The following is a 21,126-nucleotide window of genomic DNA, read 5'->3' as shown; positions in this document are numbered from 1 at the left end:
GGGGTTTAAGTCTAAACGTTATCTTGTAGTTTGTTCCTTTATTTTCAGTTCATCTTATACTTTGTTACCAAGACTTTCTACAACATTTTTCAAACTTCAGTAGCATACCATTGTCAGAAAATGAATACAACTAGCCTAACATTCAACACCACCATTGTTTAGCCAGTTTTTAACTCTGCTGATATTGGGGAATGAACCTGAGAGCCTCACTCACATGTTAGTCTAGCACTCTATACAGATTTTACTCCAGCCTTTCTTAAATATTCTTTGGTTTTGGTTTTCAAGGAGAGTCTCTGTGTTAGCGTTGGCTGTCCTGGACTCACTTTGTAGACCAGGCTGCCCTCAAACTCACCATGATCTGACTGCTTCTGCCTCCCAAGTGCCACCATGCCCAGCTGAGGTTTTTTGTTTTTTGCTTTTTTAATACAGTGTTTTGCCTGCAGGCCAGAAGAGGGTGCCAGATCACATTATAGGTGGTTGTGAGCCACCATGTGGTTGCTGGGAATTGAACTCAGGACCTTTGGAAGTAGTCAGTGCTCTTAACCTCTGAGCCATCTCTCCAGCCACAGGTTGATTCTGAATGTCCTCTTCTTGAATGCTGAGATGACAGGTGTGTGCCGCTACACATACAGCAAGAGCAGAATTCTGTACAGCCTAGGTATGTATGTAGGTATATAAACTAGTCATAAGTATTAAAACATTTACTGATAAATCCTAGTTTTTTGAAACAACTCTTTGGTACACATGTAACTGTTATAAAGATGAAGGCAATCTTGCATACTAATGAGATAGTGATGCTTATGTTGCATGAAGAAATCTTGGGGCGCTGTAGGGATTGCTTATGCATTAAGATACTGCAGAAGCCCCCCTCCCCCCAGAAGAGAAACCCCGCATACTGCTGGAGAGGGCATAATTGCCTGTGACTCCAACTTAGGGCATGTAACACACTGACTCATGTATATGTACGCTCACACAAATCCTTTGGGGCACTAGTAGAGACAGGGTCTCTACATAGCCCTGGCTGTCCTGCAAAACTCTTTGTAGTCCAGAGTGGCCTTGAACGCAGAGAGAGATATCCAGCTGCTTCTGCCTTCCAAGTGCTGTGATTAAAGGCCCTGCTACCACATCTGGCAGAATTAATTTTAAACAATGTTACGTGGCTACATAGCTAGCTCAGTAGTTAAGCACATGCTGCCTTTGCAGAGGATCCAGAGTCAGTTCCCAATACCCACATGGCTACTCCTAACCTTCTGTAACTCCAGGTCTGGGGGATCCTACGCCCTCTTCTGGCCTCCACAGGCACTGCATTTTCACATGGTGCACGTACATACATAAATCCAGGCAAATCACCCATACACATATTTTGAACTATGATTGTGTGTGGGGGTCTGTGTATATGTGAGTGTACATGTGTGTGTATATCCACAGAGACCACAGGCATCAGACCTGGAGCTGGAGTTATAGGTGGTGGTGGTGAAGTGCTTGACACCTACATATTATCTTTTAATCATCTACCTTGTTATGTATATATCAATTATCTGTCTGTTCCCTATTTATCAATAGTCTAGCTATCATCCTTTATGTCTATCTCCCACTTACTATTTTTTATCTGTATTCACAGTTAGGAACTGAATTCAGGACCATTAGAAAAGCAATACTAAAGCCATGTCTCCAAACCCCACAAATGGCATGTTTTTTTGTTTTTTAAGACAGGGTTTCTCTGTGTAGCCCTGACTGTCCTGGACTCACTTTGTAGACTAGGGCAGCCTGGAACTCAGAAACCTGCCTGCCTCTTCCTCCCTAAATGGTGGGATTATAGGCACATCCCACCATGCCTGGCTGAAATCGCAGTTTTAAAAATTGAATATTCTAATAGAACAACCCAAGCATAAATTCGTTTGATATGTTTTCTCATGGTAGGAAAGTTGTTTTTCATAATTAAGCCAATATAAGAACTGAATATTGCCGGGCGTGGTGGCGCATGCTTTAATCCCAGCACTCGGGAGGCAGAGGTAGGTGGATCGCTTTGAGTTCGAGGCCAGCCTGGTCTACAAATCGAGTCCAGGACATCCAAAGCTACACAGAGAAACCCTGTCTCGGGAAAAACAACTGAAGACTTGGGCTGAAGAGATAGCTCAGCAGTTAAGAGCACTGTCTCCTCTTCCAGAGGTCATGGTGGCTCACAACCATCTATAATGAGATCTGGTGCTCTCTTTTGCCATGCTGAAAATACTGTATAAATAATAAATCTTTAAGAAACTGGGCTCCAGAGAATAACCCCGAGTATACCTCAGAGCTAAAGACACAGGCACTGCGCTCAACTCCTAGCACTACAACAAAGAAAAGGGCAGGCTAAACAACATCTTAGAGTTAGCTTTCCACTCATTTTATGTGCATTGGTGTTTTACCTGTATGTGTGCCAGTGTGCCGTGTTACAGTTGTGAGCCACCATGTGCTGTGTTACAGTTGTGAGCCACCATGTGCCGTGTTACAGTTGTGGGTCACCATGTGCCATGTTACAGTTGTGAGTCACCATGTGCCGTGTTACAGTTGTGAGCCACCATGTGCCGTGTTACAGTTGTGAGTCACCATGTGCCGTGTTACAGTTGTGGGTCACCATGTGCCGTGTTACAGTTGTGAGTCACCATGTGCCGTGTTACAGTTGTGAGCCACCATGTGGGTGCTGGTAACGGGAGAGTCCTTTGGGAGAGCAGTACGTGCTCTCAACTTGTACACCATCGCTCCAGACCCTCTGCTTTTCTTTTGAGGCAGAGTATCAATCACTACATAGCCCTGGATGGCCTGGAACCCACTATGCTGGCCTGGATTGAATAGTGCTGGGGTTAAAGGTATATACCACACCTAGCCTTGTTTAAGTTTGTGTGTATGTGTTTGCATAGTGTCCACGCCTGGTGCCATTTGAGGCCAGAAGTCAGATCTGGGACTGAACCCGGGACCCATGGAAGAGCAGCCTGTTCTTTTTCTCCCAGCTAAGATGGCCCCCTTTTGTGCTTCCAACACTTTTGACTTATTTCCATCCTAACAGTTGGTCTGTTAGGATGGAAAGTGGTAGCGCCATGGAGTGAACCCAGGCCTCACTCATGATAGGCTGTACCGCTAAGCTACAACTATGTAGCCCTGGCTTTCCTGGAACTCACCCTGTAGACCAGGCTGCCTCTGCATGGGCCATGACTGCCAGCTCTTTTGAAATTTTGAGCTGGAGAGATGGCTCAGAACTTAGAACACTGGGTGGTTTTTGTTTTTCTAGACAGGGTTATCTGTGTAGCCTCGGCTGTCCTGGACTCTCTTTGTAGACCAGGCTGGCCTTAACTCACAGAGATCACCTGCCTCTGCCTCCTGAGTGCTGGGATTAAAGGGGTGCACCACCACCGCTGGTTTGTTTTTTTAAGATTTAGTTATTATGTATACAATGTCCTGCCTGCATGTACAGCTGCAGGCCAGAAGAGGGCATCAGATCACAGTACAGATGGTGAGCCACCAAGTGGTTGGGGAGCTCAGGACCTCTGGACAAAACAGCTCTTCTTGAAGACCCAGGTTCTATCTCCAGGATGCACATGTCTCACACAATCCAGTTCCAGAGGCTCTCACGCCCTTTTGACCCCCATGTGGGCATGAGGAGCACACATGGTACACATACATACTGGGAGAATACTTACATATAAACCTCAGGGAAAAAATTAAGAATTGAAATTTTGAGGCAGGGAAGTTGCCCAGACTATAATATGCTGCCCAGATAGGCCTCAGCTGAGATTACAAGCCTGTGCCACTGTAACAGGCTAATTTCTTTACCCTGACGGGTGGTCAAGTTCTTAGAATCCTAGTATTTCATTTACCTGGCTCAGAGGTTAAGAGCACTGACCGTTCTTCCACTGAGAGTTCTTCCAGAGGTCCTGAGTTCAATTCCCAGCAACCACATGGTGGCTCACAACCATCTATAATGTTATCTGTTGCCTTCTTCTGGCCTGCAGGTGTAAATGCAGGCAGAGCACTGTATACATACTAATAAATACATCTTTAAAAAAAAAAGGAAGTCTGGGCCAAACCGGGTGTGGTGGTGCACGCCTTTAATTCTGCCTCTAAGGAAAGAGGCAGGTGGATCCTCGCTTTCAGTTCGAGGCCAGCCTGTTATACAAAATGAGTCCAGGACAGCCAAGGCTACACAGAGAAACCCTATCTCGAAAAAACAAAAAATAGTTTTTACATCCCCTTTAGCCATATTTGAGCCCAGGGCCTCTATTTTGCAGATCTAAATACAGCTTTCATTGCACAGCACAGCTCCCCTGGAAACTCTCTCCCCAAACGTTTTATGCTTTAAAACCTGTGTCGGGCCCTAAATAGTGGCTCGTTCATCTACCTCTGTCCTAATTCTGACGAACAAATACTGTTTGGTTACTAATCTAAAAACCCTAGCGCATTATTCGCAGAACCAGTCCATCCACATGGAGACAGAATGTCCACAAAGTCTTCTTCCCTCCTGGTCTCACCCACGGCGCCTCGTCTCAGGGCAGGGGAAAGGCAAATTGTTAAAAGCAGGTTCTCAGCTAGAGGCCGCGCTTTCCCACTCCCCAGGGCGGGATTCCAACACTCAGAAAAAAGCGAGCCCGGGCTGAGAACGGAGCTGGTTTTCCACAGACGCTAATGGGTGCCGCCAGCCGGGGATGCATGGCTGCACAGGGCTGTGATCTCAACACTCGCGGGGCCGAAGCCGTTCATTGCCGCGAGCTCGAGGCCAGCCCCTGCCTCAATCAAAAATGTCCACCATCACATCCTTCCGGAGCCAGATTCCTGCACTAGCGGTGCCTCCCGCCGCCTCCCCGGGCAGCCCGCGCCGCGTGCTCGGGCGGTTAGCGGCCAACGGCCGAGTAACGCGAGACAGCAGCCCGGGAAGCCGCACACCACCGAGGCCGCGAGGGCCGACGGGAAGGCTGAGGGCGGACGGGCGGGCTCGGAAGCGTCGCGAAGGAACCCGGAGGCCCCGCCCTTTCCGTAGAGATCTCTAGAAAGCCGCGCCGAGCCCGGGCCCTCGGACTGCGCACGCGCGGCGGTCGGGCCCGGGCATTTTGCTGCGTCACCAGCCGCCGCCCGGCCTCACCACCCCCCGCTCGCACGCACGCACGCTCGCTCGCTCCCTCGCTCCTTCTCCGTCCTCGCGCCCCTTTTCCTACACTTCCCTCTTCCCCTGGGCTGAGGCGGCCGCTCTCCGCGCGGTGCATTCTGGGCATCGAGGTCGATCCCGTCGCCTTACGGGAGCGAGAAGAGGCCGCGACCGGGCACAGGACGCCGGAGTCGCCGCCGCCGCCGCCGGAGAGGAGTCCGCTCGCCAGCCGCCGCCTGTGAGGCCCGCCCACCCGTTCGCCTGGCCCCCTCCCCGGTCACCATGTGAGTGCGACATCCCGCCGTGGGAAGGTCGTCCCGGAGCGAGGCCGCGCCGGGAACTCGGCGGCTGCCGGGAAACGGCTCCCTCGCCCGCCCTCCCCCCCCACCTGCGGCCCGCCGCCTTTCTCCTCCATGGCCCGGGGCAGCGCTGCCGTGTGAGCTGCGAGGTCCTGCATCCTCGGTCCGGTTACCGTTGGAGGACATTTTCTTCCTCCAGATGTCCGCTTCCCCCACCCCCCACCCCCGGTCCGTCCCCCCCAGATCCCACTTTTCCTCCCCGGGCGGCCTGGCGCGCTCGGGACTCCGGGAACTTAGGCCCCCAACTCGTCCGGGAGCTTCCTGCCGGGAGGGCGCCCGGAGCCCAGCCCTCGGTGCTCGCCTCCCGACCAGGCCCCGGGCTCGGAGCACTCGTGAGTGCCGGCGTGCTGGTGCGACCGGGAGGCCACCACGCGGCCCTCCGCCCTCGGCGGCACGCACTGCTAGGCAACTAGGGGGGCCATGCCGTCACCACGGCGAAGTTCCCCAGCGCCCTTCCACACCTTCCTAACTCCGGTCTCCTGAAAAGGGGGAACGTTTTGCCCTGCCGTGGCGGCCAGTAGTAGTTAACTGTGGAGCGAGTCGCCCTGCACGTGTCTAGTCACAAGATACTTGTGGACCTTTTCTGTGTTCCTCCGTAAACTTTGGGTGGATGGAGCACGGAACGGAGATCTAACTGGTCCGAAGACTTTAATTTGTTTATGCGGAGCTGGTTACAGATTCTATTAACAATCTTAGCTTTTTGGTAAAGAGGGCTTGCTTTTTTTTTTTTTTTTTAAACCTATTAAGTATTTTTGGTCTTACTTTTCTAGGCCTTAGCAGGAAAACTTTTGTGAAAAAAGTTGAAGTACAGGATTTAGGAGTGGTAATAGGTGGGTGCTATGCACGACCTTAACGACACCCTAATACTAGTTAGTGGGTGAGAAACAGGTTCTAGTAGAAGAAGGCATGTAGTGCTAGAAAAGTGTAAAGAAATTTGGAGCCGCTCCCCCATAAAACCCGATATTGAACAGGTTTGGCTTCTACTTTTTTAATTATATTTATTCTGTGTGCTCCTGGAGGTGAGAGGACACCCTGAACGGAGGTCTGTGGGGGATAGAACTAAAGTTGTCAGGTGCAGCAGGAGCCATCCCTTGCTCAGCCCTCTCACCAGCACTGATGCATATTTTACCTTTGAGGTGTTGTGGACCCAGCCACGTGCTAAGAAGAAGCTCTATCAACTGGGCTGTATTCCAGGGTCAGACTTGCCTTCTTAAAACAAACTTACATAAAACAACCTTTATTTCTTCTTTGATACTTAATTTACTACATGGATTTGGGCATCTGTAAGGAGAAAAATGAATTGCTAGGTAAAAACAATTTAGTAGATGAACATATTTCAAACAAAACATCTTTTCATCTAGAAGTACCGATTTAAGAGCCAGAGCGTTGGCTCGGTGGTAAATAGTTCTGGTTCTTGTAGAGGACCCGGGTTCTGTTACCAGTACCACACAGCGGCTCGCCATCCGTGATCTAGTTTTAGGGGATGATGTTCAGGCAAACTTTCCTGCACGTAATAAATCAAAAAACACAAGTAGTATGCTTAAAATGACGTTTGAAAGAGTTCTGTGGGTAACAGATGAAAATCGTAGGCAATATATTCTAACCGTCTTCTAATGGCAATACTATTATCTTCAAAACTAATGTTTTTTATTACAGCTTATTTTTCTTAAGATTTGTTTTTATTGGGCTTGGAGAAGTAGCTCAGATTGAGAATGCTTGCTGTTCTTGCAGAGGACTCAGGTTCAGTTCCCAGCACCCACATGGTGGCGCATAACCACCTATAACTCTAGTTCAGGGACCCAGGGCCCTCTTCTGACCTTTATGGGTACCAGGCAAGCGTGTGTGTGTGTGTGTGTGTGTGTGTGTGTGTGTGTGTGTGTGTGTGTGTGTACACACTCTGACGCTGGTGCCTGCAGTGTTGGATCTGAATGTGGAGTTTGGCACAGTTGTGAGCCACCCAGTGTGGGACCTGAGTTTTCTGCAAGAGCAGTGGATGTGGATGTTTGCCTGCGTTTGTCTGTGTATCACCTGCTTGCAGTTCTTCAGAGGCCAAAAGAGGTATCTGGTCCCCATGTGGGTGCTGAGGATAGAACCCTTCGTCCTTTGGAAGAGCAGCCAGTGCTCTCAGCCATCTTTCTAACCTCTATTAAGTTTTGGGTTTTTGAGTGAGTCCTCACTGTGTAACCCTAGCTGCCTTGGAACTCACTATGTAGACCAGGCTGGAAATCTACCTGCTTCTGCCTCCTAGAGTGCTAGGATTAAGAGTGTGCACCACCACTCCAGCCCCTATTAAAGGGTTTGTGTGTGTGTGTTTGTGTGTGAGTCAGGGTCTATGCTACCGAGGTAGCCTATAGTCTCCACATACAAAAGGTTCCCCTTGAATTTTGAATCTTTCTCCCTCCACCTCCCAAGTGTTGGAATTAGAGGTGGTGCATACCTTCATGATCAAGGCCAGTCAGATCTACATAGTGAGGCTCAGTGTGCATACACGCCTGTTTTGTTTTGTTTTGAAGACAAGGTTTCTCTGTGCACACCAGGCTGGCACTCAAGGGGCAGGTGTGGTGGTGCAGGCCTTTAATCCCAGAGCTCTGGGATGTAAAGGCAGGTGGAGCTCTCAGTGTTTGAGGCTAGCCTGGTCTACAAAATGAGGCCAGGGCTACACAGGGAAACCCTGTCTCAAAAAGAAACCAAAACGACGTTAAGGCATTTATTAGCTAATGACTTAGAATTCTAAAGGGAAAATTGGAAGAATCAGCCTAATGTTAATGTTGTTCAATTTGATGTTTGCTGTAAATACACTATTTTTATAATTTGAGACAGGGTCTTACTATGTAGACCAGGCTGGCCTTAAACTCAAGGAGATCTACCTGGCCTATTTTTGCTATATTTTTACTTTCCAGAAATCCAAAATCTTGAGCCTTCTAAACTTGGGAAGAGTAACTGATGATGGCCGTTGTTCAGTGTTGATTTCCTAACCACTGTAACCTGGCAACTGATTATTCCTTTTTTTCTTGCTGAGTTAGACTTTAACTAGAAGGCATAGGGACAAAGTGACGAAAATTGCTGGGTTGTAGGGTTACTCCTATTGCTAATTTAACATTTCTGTTGAATTGTATTTTCTGTTTTAAAAAATTAGAAGGTAAAACCTCGTTTAGGGGGTCTTAAATACTGACTCTCCCTCCATGCCAGGCTTTGGGGGTTTTAGGTAGGTCTCCCTATGTGTGCCAGGCTGACATGGAACCTGTAATGAGTCCTGCCACCATCCAGACAGTGAGATCACAAGCAATGCCACCATGCCCACCTGTGTATGAATTCTCAAAAGCAGAATTGTTGTCTTTCAAATCTTTTGTTACCAAGGTAAAACCTGGGGTTTGGCTCGCCCTTCCACTGCACTGTAGCCCTAGCCAAGGAGGGGAATGGGACAGAGTCTTATTATGTAAACCACACTAGCCCTGAACTCAACAGAGATCCTAAGCATTGCCTTCTGGGTCCTGGGATTAAAGGTATGTACCACCACTTCTGAGCTAACCCCCTTTTAAAATAGACCACAAGAACTACTGGAAATCCAGCTTTGAGAATCTAAAACTTAATAGAACCCAGGGTCTTGTGAATGTTTTCCTTGGTGACCTGTTGTTTTGGCATATAAAGAACAGCTTTGTTGCTGGGCGTGATGGCGGATGCCTTTAATCCCAGCACTCGGGAGGCAGAGGCAGGCAGATCTCTGTGAGTTCGAGGACAGCCAAGGCTACACAGAGAAGCCCTGTCTCGAAAAACAAACAAGAACGGTTTTGTTTTCGTTCTTTTGTGAATTCCTCATCCTTCTGCCTCCTCGAGGAATACCAGCACTGGAAAGGTAAGGGTTTGTTGCAGTTTTAGGCCATCCTGACTGTAGTTAAGATTCTTGTAACAAGACTTTCCTTTAAAAAGAAACAAAAACCTGAAAGGGGACTTTTCTCTGGGAACGTGTTTAGCAAGGAAGAGCAGTAGCTGAGCAGGCCTGAGGCTCTGGGTTCACATTTCCTTCATCCGCATAAAAGCTGGGTACTCTGCTGCATGGGCAGGGCACTGCGACTATTGGGGTTTGCGAGCCATCTGCACACGTTCATATGTACTACATGCAAACATACAATCAATTTGTATGGTTTATACGCGCACACGTGTGTATGTGTGTGTGAGAGAGAGAGAAGGCCTGAAGCTGAGGCCTGAGCAGTTTTCCTACATAACCATATACCATGTTCATTGGAGCCATGGCCCTTAAGGTGGCACAGAGAACATAGACCAGGCTGTTCTGGAACTTGCAGTGATTGTCCTACCTTAGACTCCCCGGGGCAACACAGCTGGCTCAAGGGAGAGCTGGGAATTCACTCTCTTGTTAAATCCTGCACAATTCCCAGCACAAACTTGCAGTAAACATTAATGATTCCAAGCTCTAATGAGCTTTTTATGGCATGGTCACATGAGATGCTTTTGATGGTTACTCTGAGCATATCTTCAGTTGAATCCAACTATGTCCCAAGTTGAGCAGATTAGAAAACAAATTGGGGTGGTGGTGATGGAAAAAATAGCAAGGCTCGGAGATGGTCCAGCACTTAAAAGCTGGGTGTGGTGGTGCATGCCTTTAATCCCAGTGCCTGGGAAGCAGAGCCAGGCAATGCTCTGGAGTTGGAGGCAGGACAGCCAGGGCTGTCCAGAGAGGCCCTGTCTCAAACTACAGGAACTCAGCGGCTCTTGAAGATGGCCAGCGTGGCTCCCAGCATCCAAGTGGGACTCACACTCTCCGTAACTCCAGAGCACATGTCTGTGGCAATTGTTGTGTTTGTAACTAGATAGAAAAGATTTTGTTCATGTGTGAGCATGTAGGTGTCCGTATGTAGATGGCAGTGCTGAGAACTGAGCACAAGTCTTTGGTAGTGGTTGGTAGGTTCTATTTTACTTTTTTCAAAACAGTTTTCTCTGTAGCTCTGGCTGTACTGGAACTCACTCTGTAGACCAGCCTGGCCTTGAACTCAGATCCTCCTGCCTCTGCCTCTCGGCTACTGGGATTAAAGGCATATGCCACCACTGCCTGGCTTTATTTAAGGTCGTTGAAATGCTGAGCCATCTCTACCCCATCATCCTATTTTCCCCCAATATTTCAAGTAAAAACAAGAATTTGTCACATTTGTATGTGCAGAGACTTGGTTTGTAAAGAGGCTGTTCTAGTCTAGCCTGCTGTGAAAAGGCAGGTTGAGTCTCACCAGAGGGAATGCACAGTGTTAACTCAGCTAAAAGGTCTTTCCTAAACTAGAGGACTCGCATCTGGTCTGCTGTGAAACCTCACAGTTAAGCAAGAGTTACTTTGGCTGCTTTTTCTTGTCTAGGAAATGGTTCTAACAGAGATGCTCTCTTTGTCTTCTCATCTCCCCTACAAGGGCTCCAGCCATATTGGAGGTTTAAGGTTTGCGCTTTGGGGCTGAAGAGATAGCTCAGAGGTTAAGAGCACTGACTGTTCTTGCAAAGGTCCTGAGTTCAATTCAATTCCCAGCACCAGGTGGTGGCTCACAACTATCTATAATGAGATCTGATGCCCTCTTCTGGCCTGCTGGCTCACATGCAGGCAGTGCGCTGTATGTGAATAATAAATTAAAAATAAAAAAGACCGTGCTTTGACTCAATTATCTTCTAAAACCTGTTTCCAACTAAAAGTCTCATTTTGAGGTGCTATTCAGACGAGCGGAAAAAAAATGGGCAGAAAACAAGTCAACCCATAACATTGGTTACTTGGTGTGACTCTGAGAGGCTGACTTTCCACTGCTTCTCTTTTCTTCTCTTTCTGTTTTTTTGGGGGGAGGGGTGTTTATTTTGTTTTTTATTTTTCAAGACAGGGTTTCTTAGTGTAGCCCTGGCTGTCCTGGCCTGTCACTTTGTAGACCAGGCTGGCCTCTAAATCATAGTGATCCACACCTGCCTCTGCCTCCTGAGTGCTGGGACTAAAGGCCAGTGCCACCACACCAGGCTGATTTCTGTGTCTTAAATGATGAGTGAACAACAAAAGAAAAGTTGATTGGTTATATTGTTTAACTTTGTCACTATAAATGTGCACTTTTAGAGCAGTTCTTAGCCTGGCAGTGGTGGCACATGCCTTTAATCCCAGCACTTGGGAGACAGACATATCTGGGTTCTAGGACAGCCAGGGCTATGCAGAGAAACCCTGTCTGGGGAGGAGGTTGCAGGAGATCAGTTTGGTTTCCAGAACCCACAAGACTAAAAGAACCAACTAACTGCAAGTAGTTCTCTGACTTTCTACAGGCACATTTGTGGATGGATACCTGTGTGTGTACACACAAAAACTATAAAATAGACCAGTAATAACTTAAATTCATGTTTTATAAGGGAAAAAGGTATTTGAAATCTCTGATACCAAATCAAACTGAGTAGGTGAGGTACGCCAGTAATTACAGTATTCAAGAGGTGGGACAATTCTTTCACTGCAGGCCAGCCCACACTTAAACAGTGAGACCCTGTTTTTGTTTTGTTTGTTTGTTTGTTTTTTAAAGAAAAAGCCAAGGGTGTGAGGCACAGTAAACAATGAGCTCGAGGCATCTGCCAGTAGGTACTAAAGAGATGGCTTTTATTCTGGCCCGCTATTGTCATTTCAAGTTGGGAAGCTACCATGTGTCATGGTTTGGTTTGGTTTCAGTTTTTCAAGACAGCTTCTCTGTAGATGAGGATGGACACAGATCCACCAGCCTCTACCTCCCGTGCACTGGGGTTAAGGGCATTCACCACCAGGTGGGGCTGGGTTAGCACCTCAAGTAGTAGAGATTGGCTACAAGTGTTCCTCCCGCCCCCCTCTACAAGAGAAGCCGGTCCTCTGTACTACTGAGCAGCAGTCTCTCAGCTCCTGTCTGTTAGTCTCCTGAGTTCTGAGATGACACTACCCTGCTGGGTGTTTCTGTTCCAGGCTTTGGTGCATCAGAACCAGACGCTGCACATGTTGGGAAAGCATGCCACTGGGCTACATTCCTGTTAATTCTAAGTTTCTTTTCTTTCTGGGTTTTTTTTTCCCCCTTCGACACAGGGGTTTCTCTGTGTAGCCTTGGCTGCCCTGGACTCCCTTTGTAGGCCAGGCTGGCCTTGAACTCCCCAAGATCCACCTGCCTCTTCTGTCCTGAGTGCTCAGGTTAAACAAGTACACCACCACACCCAACTTTTACTTCGAAATTTCTAACGTTGAAAGCAGGGCTGTAAAAATAGTATATTACTTTGAAAGTGGCTTAGTTCTCTTTAAAATAAAATGTATATATCTTAGTTTCAGTAGTAATGGTTTAAAACATCATCTTGTGATTGGATAGAGTTAAATGTTAGATTTTGGCTTTAAAAGTTCCTGTTAACTGCTGAGTACAGCAGCTGTAAAAAAAAAAAAAAAAAAAAGAGGGTTTTTGGTTGTGTTTGGTTTGGGGTTCTGTTGTGGTTTTTTGTTTGTTTGATTGAGAGCATTTTTCTACATAGATTTGGCTGTCTTAGAACTCACTCTGTAGACTAGACTGGCTTCAAACTTAAAGATCCCTCTGCCTCCATAGTGCATAGTGTTAGCTACCACCACCTGGCTTGTTTATTTTTAAAGATTGCTTTCTGTAGGTAGGCAAGGGAGCATCAAGTGTTGACGGCCAACATGGGCTACATGAGCACCCTGCCTCATTCCCCCAAAATAAAATCCCTAACATGGAATTTTAAGTCCTCCAGAAATTGGTTTGAGCCCTTGGAATGTAGGGTGCGTGTAATGTGAAACCTGAACTGTGATGAAGAGAAAAATTACTGTGAAGTTAAATTTAATGAATTCTTGCTTGAATTTATCATTTTCTCTATAGGCAGCCCGCTTCTGCAAAGTGGTACGATCGAAGGGACTATGTATTCATTGAATTTTGTGTTGAAGACAGTAAAGATGTTAACGTAAACTTTGAAAAATCCAAACTTACTTTCAGGTAATTTGCCTTTTGTCTTAGCTAAAGTGACTTACTGTGATGAAATACCATGACCTTGGGGTGAAAGGGATTTATTGGGCTTACCCAGCCACTGTTAATCATCAAAGGAAGTCAGGGCACGAACTTGGAGGCTGATGCAGAGGCCATGGAGGGGTGCTGCATGGAGGGCGGAGCAGTACAGCCTGCTTACTTTTTTGTTTTATTTTTTGAGACAGGGTTTCCTCTGTGTAACCTTGACTGTCCAAAGGAAAAAAAAAAAAAAATGGAGTGCCATAACTTGTTTTCTTTTGCTGAAGTTATATCTGATCTTCTGTTTAGAGAGGCTTATTTTAATTCCACTCTCTTCTTTTTTTAGTTGTCTTGGAGGAAGTGATAATTTTAAACATTTAAATGAAATTGATCTCTTCCATTGTATTGATCCAAATGTAAGTAGTATTGATGCTTTAATTCTGACTTAAATTATGAGGAAATGAGTCTGCTGGTCGTTGTCTAATCTCCTTCCACCCCCACCCCAGAGACACCATGGCCACTGCAACTCTTAGACTTAGTTCAGGGCTAATCCATTTCATGGAGGGAACACTGGCAAGCGTGTCGACACACGTGCTGGAGAGGAAGCTGAGAGCTCTACATCTGCATGGCTAGGAAGAGGCACTTCCCAGTAGTGCCGGTCCCTATGAGCCTGTCATTCAAATGAACACAATAGTAAACATTAAATCTGCATAGCCTAAGAGTTTAGAGACTGCTCTGTTGTGCATCTTCCCTTTCTACATGTTATTTTTTTCTGTCACTAGACAGATGACAGTAACTTTGAAGTGTGTCTTCTCAAAAAATCAAGTTTTTAGAAAATATAGGGAAAGAATTGAAAAAAGAACCAGTTAGGTGAGTTGTACCTATAAGTCGAACTTTCAGAAAGTTGGGGAGAGACAGCTTTTGCCTACATAGAAAAACCAGCCAAAGGAAAGAGACAAAACTTTGTGTAGAGAGGGTCCCTCACATACTAAGAACACCCTGAGTTCAAGACCAGCAGGGATATGCAGTAATGGCCAAATTATGGAAATAAAGCTCAGTGATGGAGTTGCTTCCCTGTGAAATGGGAAAGTAGGATATGGCATAATTCAAATGCTTATTTCTCTACTTTCCCTTATCTAGTCACAATCCTTATTCTGAGAATCTCCTGCCTCCATGCTGTGTAAACACTGTTCCCTAATTGCCTTCTGATGTGCCAGTAAAACAGCTTACAACCAACCGTGGGGCAGGGGCAGGACTTTGGGGGAGGAGTTAAAGAGGAAGTAGGGGATTTAGCCCTAGGAGAGGTCTAGGGGACATAGGGAAAGAGAAGTTCAACAAGGAAAGCCACAAAATACAGTAGTTATCTCTGGGAGGAAGCCAAATTAGCTTAGAGGGTTAAGAATACTGTTAAAACTGTTTAGTTCTTGTGCTGTGAAGCTTGTTAATATAATACAGCCTCAAATATTTGTGTGATAGCCGGGTTAAGGGAGAAGCTGAGAAACAGTTTTATACAAATAACCTTAACAGCAGAAAGAGATGGGCAGCAGGGCACCTACCTATATAATCTTAGCAGTCTGAGAGGCAGAGGCAGGCAGAGCTCGGTGAGACCAGCCTGGTCTGCAAAGAATCCAGGACAGCTAGGGCTACACAGAGAAACCTGAAACCACTACCACCCCAAAAACAAAGGAACAGGCGTGTGTGTGTGTGTGTGTGTGTGTGTGTGTGTCTGGTTGTTTTGGTTTTTTGAGACTCGGTTTCTCTGTTTAGGCTTGGCCGTCCTGGACTCACTTTTGTAGACTAGGCTGGCCTGGAACTCACAGCAATCCTCCTGCCTCTGCCTCTTGAGTGCTGGGATTAGGAACAGGCTTTTTTTTTTTTTTTTTTTTTTTTTATCATGATAGTAGAGAGAAAATGGTGTGATGCTTTTGTTTTAGGATTCCAAGCATAAAAGAACGGACAGATCGATCTTATGTTGTTTGCGAAAAGGAGAGTCTGGCCAGTCGTGGCCTAGGTTAACAAAGGAAAGGGCAAAGGTAGGTTTTTGTTTTCTGTATTTGACATTTAACCTTTTAATAAGAATTAATAAATATGTATTTGCAATATGGAATCTTTATAATAGTATTAAAGATGGTGTTCTATTCTTGGATCTCAATGAATGTCACAGAATCAGTCCCTAGTTGATATAGCCTTTTTGGTTTTTGTTTTGCTTTTCGAGACAGGGTTTCTCTGTGTAGCCCTGATTATTCTGAACTCAGCAGGCTAGGGGTAGCCCCACCCATGATGGGCTGGGCCCTTGCTCATTGATAATGTCTTATAGCCTGATTAACCCCCCCCCCCCCTCCGAGACAGGGTTTCTTTGTGTAGTCTTGCTTGTCCTGGACTTGCTTTGTAAACCAAGCTGGCCTTGAACTCGAATCGATCTGCCTGCCTCTGCCTCCGGGCACTGGGATTAAAGGTGTGTGCCACCACACCCAGCTCTCAAGGATTTTTATCTTTTGTGCTAATTCTGTGTCCCATTAGTGATTACAAGTAACATGGAGGCAATGTTTTTGTTGATCTGTAGCTTAATTGGCTTAGTGTGGACTTCAATAACTGGAAAGACTGGGAGGATGACTCAGATGAAGACATGTCTAATTTTGACCGTTTCTCTGAGGTAAGTTCTCTACCTGCCCCATAATGCTGTTTTTGTGGTTGTGGTTGTTGTTTTATTTTGTGTGTGTGTGTGTGTTTTAATTGATTGCTTGGTTATGTATACAGTATTCTGACTCCATGTATGCCTGTACGGCAGAGGAGGGCACCAATTCTCACTATAGATGGCTGTGAGCCACCATGTGGTTGCTGGGAATTGAACTCAGGACCTCTGAAAGAGCAGCCAGTGCTCTTAACCTCTGAGCCATCTCTCCAGCCCCCTACTTTCTTCTTTCTTTTTAAAATTTTTTATTTAAGTAATTTATTCAGATTACATCTCATTTGTTAATACCTCGCTCCCTCCCTCTTTCATCCTATTCCACTCCCCTAGGTCTGTGACAGAAGCGGGGACCTTGTCCCCCACTATTACGATCACAGCCTATTAGCTCTCTTCCTGGTATCCTGCTTACTCTTTCTCTTAGTGTTACCAGGTCTCCTTACCAAAGGGAAGTGGTCAAATAGGGAGCAACAGAGTTCATGTCTGAGTCAGTCCCTGCTCTCCACACAGTTGTGGAGAATATGGTGTCCATTGGCTAGATCTGAAAAGGGGTATTAGGTTTACTGCATGCATTGTCCTTGGTCTGCTTTTTTCATTTTAATGTGTGTGTCTGGACCACATGGGAACCTAGTGCCTATGGAGATCAAAACACAGTGTCAGAATCCCTGAAAATAGAGTTACAGAGGGTTATGAGCTGCTTGGTGCTTGCTGGAAATCAAAACCTGGTCTTCTGCTAGAGTAACAGATGCTTTCAACTAGCCCCTCGGAGTCACCTTTTTTGGTTTTCGAGACGTTTGTCTGTGTAGCAGCCCTATCTGTCCTGGAACTTGGCTCTCTAGGCTAGGCAGATATCTGAGTTCAAGGACAGCCAGGGCTATATATAGTAAGACCTTGTCTCTGAACAGAGAAGGTGTTTTTGTTTTTGTTTTTTGTTGTTTGTTTTAAATTTTTTTTGGTTTTTCGAGACAGGGTCTCTCTGTGTAGCCTTGGCTGTCCTGGACTTGCTTTGAAGACCAGGCTGGCCTCGAACTCACAGCGACCCGCCACCACGCCCGGCTCAGAGAAGGATTTTTATGTAAATATCACAGATATCTTACTATGACCACAGCAGGGAAATAATTTTAAGGAGGGATGTGATTCAGGTAGTGCTTGCTCAGCTTGTATGAGCCCAGATGTCATTCTCAATCCCCAGAATTTTTGAAGCCAGAGATGATAGCACAGACTTAGTAAGTGGAGAATCAGGGTCATCCTCAGCTACAAAGTAAGTTCCAGGGCAGACTGGGGACACAGGACTGTCTCAAAATGAAGAAAGATTCCAACATGTGTTTAACTGGTTACTGAGCATCTCAAATGGTTCTTATTCAGTAGGGAGAGAATATGTTGTGCCATCATTGACGGCGTTTGTTCCTTTCACCTCCTGACTCCTGCCAAATACGATATTGCTGTAGTCTAGTCAGCACCAGGCCTTTTGTAGGGGACAGTGTCTCTCTTTGAAATTCTATGTAGTTGAAAATGCACTGAGATTTGCCTTCCAAGTGCTGGGCTTAAAGGTGTGCGTCACGATGGCACCTTCCTTCCTAGTCTTCCTTCAAGAGGCTGAATATGAAGCCGGGCATGGTAGCACACGCCTTTAATCCCAGCACTCGGGAGGCAGAGGCAGGTGGATCACTGAGTTCGAGGCCAGCCTGGACTACAAAGTGAGCCCAGGACAGTCAAGGCTACACAGAGAAACCCTGTCTGGGGGAAGAAAAAAAAAAGCAGTTTCCCTTATGGAAATCAAAGTACTTAAATTTCTTTTGCTGCATTCCTTGATGCTGAATTAAAAACTTATTCTGCAGTGTATAGCTTAGTAAAACTGTTTTTTTTTTCCTCCTTCAAATAGATGATGGATCACATGGGTGGTGATGAGGATGTAGATTTACCAGAAGTAGATGGAGCAGATGATGTAAGTATATGAGGCCTTTTTTAAATAGTAAAAGGCAGTTAATTTACATGGTCTTGTGTGCTCAGTAGCTCTCCTGCAAGTGTTCATTGAGCCCTACTCTCACTCCCTGTCTTGTTTCTTAACATCTTAAAGAAATGCTAGGTTGTGTGTGTGTGTGTTGATATATCCAGTTTTTAGGGATTTTTGCCTACTGGGGAAATTGTATTTTTGTAGCTTATTAGGGATCATATTTTTAACAAGTCATTATATAAAGGTAAGAGTTAAGAGATTATCATTACCAAGGAGGTAGGATTTAAAGCCAGGTCAATGACGCTAGTAATCAAGAAATATCAATGTGTTAAGAGGAGGGTGTATTCAACTACTTTAGACTTTATTTCCTCAACAATCTCTTAATATCTTGACACAGTTTATGTAATAGGAGAATTCTCAGCTTCAGTCCATAGAATTAGAATTTATTGTCTTCTTTGTATTGTCATTTTTCCTTTCATCCACTGCCAAGAGAGGACAACAAAGTTGTAGGAGAGTGTGGGGGTGAGCTCAGCTCCATCAAGAAGCACACAGCACTTTTCACAGAAAGACGGTACTGCTGCTACATGGCTGTGCACTTTAGGAAATTGAGGTCTTGAGTTTATCATTAAATTCCTAGGTTCCGTGTAACTATACTCTGCTGCTGTAGTAAAAAAAAATGCTTAGAATTTTTAGGATAAGTTATTCTGTTAACGTATGTATGATCAGCTTGGTAACCTTATAAATTTTCTTCTTCAGGATTCGCAAGACAGTGATGATGAAAGTGAGTGTCTTGGGTTTAGTTTTGTTCTAATTTTTCTAGTGCATTGGTTGTCTGCACTGGGACCAGAGTTTTAGAGCAGACACCATCTGTGGCTTGATTGTTTAAGCTAAAGGACAATTTAGTTTAAAAGAACAGTGGGGTAGATAACATGAAAGTCTGAGCAGGCACCAGGAAAAGTGAAAGGCAAGATTACACTTTCCAAAAGTAATTCTTTTACTTATTTGTTTGTTTGTTTGTTTGTTTTTCAAGACAGGGTTTCTCTGTGCAGCTCACTCTGTAGACCAGGCTGGCCTCGAGATCCGCCTGTTTCTGCCTCCTGAGTGCTGGAATTAAAGGCTTGCCACAACCGCCCGGTTTATAATTATTTTATGTTCTCTGTTTTACCTACTTATGTCTGCACTACATGTATATATGGTGTCTGGAGAGAACAAGAGGCTCTCAGAAGCCAGGCATGTTGGCATACACCTTTAATACAAGCACTCAGGAAGCAGAGGCAGAGGCACACAGATCTCTTGAGTTAGAGGCCAGCGTGGTCTACGAGGCTAGTTCCAGCACAGCCAAGGCTACACAGAAAACAAAACAACAACAACAAAAAAGAAGTCTGTCAGAGCCCTTGGAATTGGAGTTACAGCCAGATGTAAGGAAGGAGAAGGCTTGGGAGGCAGGGATAGGCGGGTCACTATGAGAAGTCCAGGGCAGCCAAGGCTACACAGAGAAACCCTGTCTTAGAAGACAAAAAAAATAAAAGAAAGAAAGGAGAAGGCATTTCCAGGAATGAAGATGGGCTAGTGAACTAAGGAAAGAGCCTAAAGGCCTGTCACAGTTCTTAGACACCTTTTCCTCTTTAAGATGTGGTTGCATGCTTTTACAAGTGCTCAGAGATGGCTGTTAGGGAGCTCTGTCTTTTAAGTGTTAGAGTCTTCCTAGTTCTCTTGTAGACCTTGCTAATTGTTTCTAAAAATACTTTCAGAAATGCCAGATCTGGAGTAAGGAATGTTGTCATCGCCTGGATTTTGAGAAAGAAAAATAACTTCTGCAAGATTTCATACTGAGAAAATCCCTGAGTTGATGGTAGCTCTAAAGGCAGATGCTGTACTTGCCTCCTTTAACCCGTTTTTCAACCTGGATTTTTTTTTTTTTTAAAGGCTTCACTAAGGGTTGATAACGTACCATTGTATGGGGCAATTTAAGTCAGCTAAGGCAATATCCTTATGCATGAACATTTCCCAGGATTCTATAAAGCAGTTGAGATCCCAGGCAACTGATACAGCAGCTCTGATGAATAAACATGTTCACCTAAGTCTTCTCTCTTCATAACACAGTTATTTACATCTTAGGAGGGTCTCAGCTTAGGGAAAGACACAGGTGTAGATCCTAGACCATGACTTGAAGGAGGCTGAGACAAATTTGCTGATTATCCTAAAATGATAGCTTGCCATTCTTCCAGTGCACCCTTCAGAATTATTCCACTAAAGTTTATTTTTCAAAAATATATACATCATTGTAAGTGATCACTTCTCAGTGTTCAGGTGTATTTTAGCTAAAACTAGTGAATGCCCTAACTTAGATGGTTTTGAAGCCTATACATTTGGTATTGTTTGGCCCTTAAGCTTTTACATCTCTTAGCATGGAGGACTAAGAAAGCTGTACATTGTTGCTTGAGAGTATGTACATTTTAGAACAGATTTGTATTTGCACTGTCAGTATGGCAAATGAGTGGAACATGTTAATACACTATTGGGTTTTTGTTTTTTTGTTTTTTTTTAATTTTCTGTTTTGATTTCAGCTTATGCCCTGGCTGGAAAACCTCAATTTATGTTCATGACAGTGGGGATTTTTTTAAATGTCTACATTCTTTCTAATAAACTGTTGGAAGATTTCTTGGCTGTCCTTTTAAGTCTCTTTTTGCTGTAATTTGATGTATTTATCCCTTACTGGAATGGAGTTTATTTCTGAGGGGAAATTTGGAATAGAGGCTTGCTGTACTGTCACAGGAAACCCTGTAACATGGGACTGTAAAGGGAGGCTGTGGGCGCACCGTGCAGCAGCTGGACACGTGTTGTGACTCGATTGAAATAAAACAATGTGTTGTCCTCCTGTACCGTCTTTCAGCTCCTCCAGTGTTGCCTCTTTCCCAGCTTCTGAAATCTGTGTAGCAGGAATGCATTGTGTTCCAGGCCATGTTACATGAAGTGCCAAAGATAAAGATGTTAATTCCTTAGTAATTTCTGTGTGTGCGTAGCTCAGAAGTTAAGTC

General features: G+C 45.3%; 1 protein-coding gene across 1 annotated transcript; it reads left to right on the top strand.

The window, feature by feature from the left end:
* Window positions 1-5,042: 5,042 nt before the first annotated feature.
* On the top strand, window positions 5,043-20,749 carry PTGES3 (prostaglandin E synthase 3). The gene is made up of 8 exons (XM_084758611.1): window positions 5,043-5,400; window positions 13,326-13,439; window positions 13,795-13,864; window positions 15,383-15,481; window positions 16,012-16,101; window positions 18,017-18,079; window positions 18,845-18,869; window positions 19,840-20,749. Coding segments are annotated over exons 1-8 (483 nt in total). The 5' UTR covers window positions 5,043-5,398; the 3' UTR covers window positions 19,860-20,749.
* Window positions 20,750-21,126: the final 377 nt, after the last annotated feature.

The sequence above is a fragment of the Acomys minous genome, assembly GCF_964271855.1.
Source record: "Acomys minous genome assembly, chromosome: 15".
In the NCBI taxonomy this organism is placed as follows: domain Eukaryota; kingdom Metazoa; phylum Chordata; class Mammalia; order Rodentia; family Muridae; genus Acomys; species Acomys minous.
The sequence above is the reverse complement of the archived record's forward strand: the minus strand, read 5'-3'. Positions and strand labels throughout refer to the sequence as shown.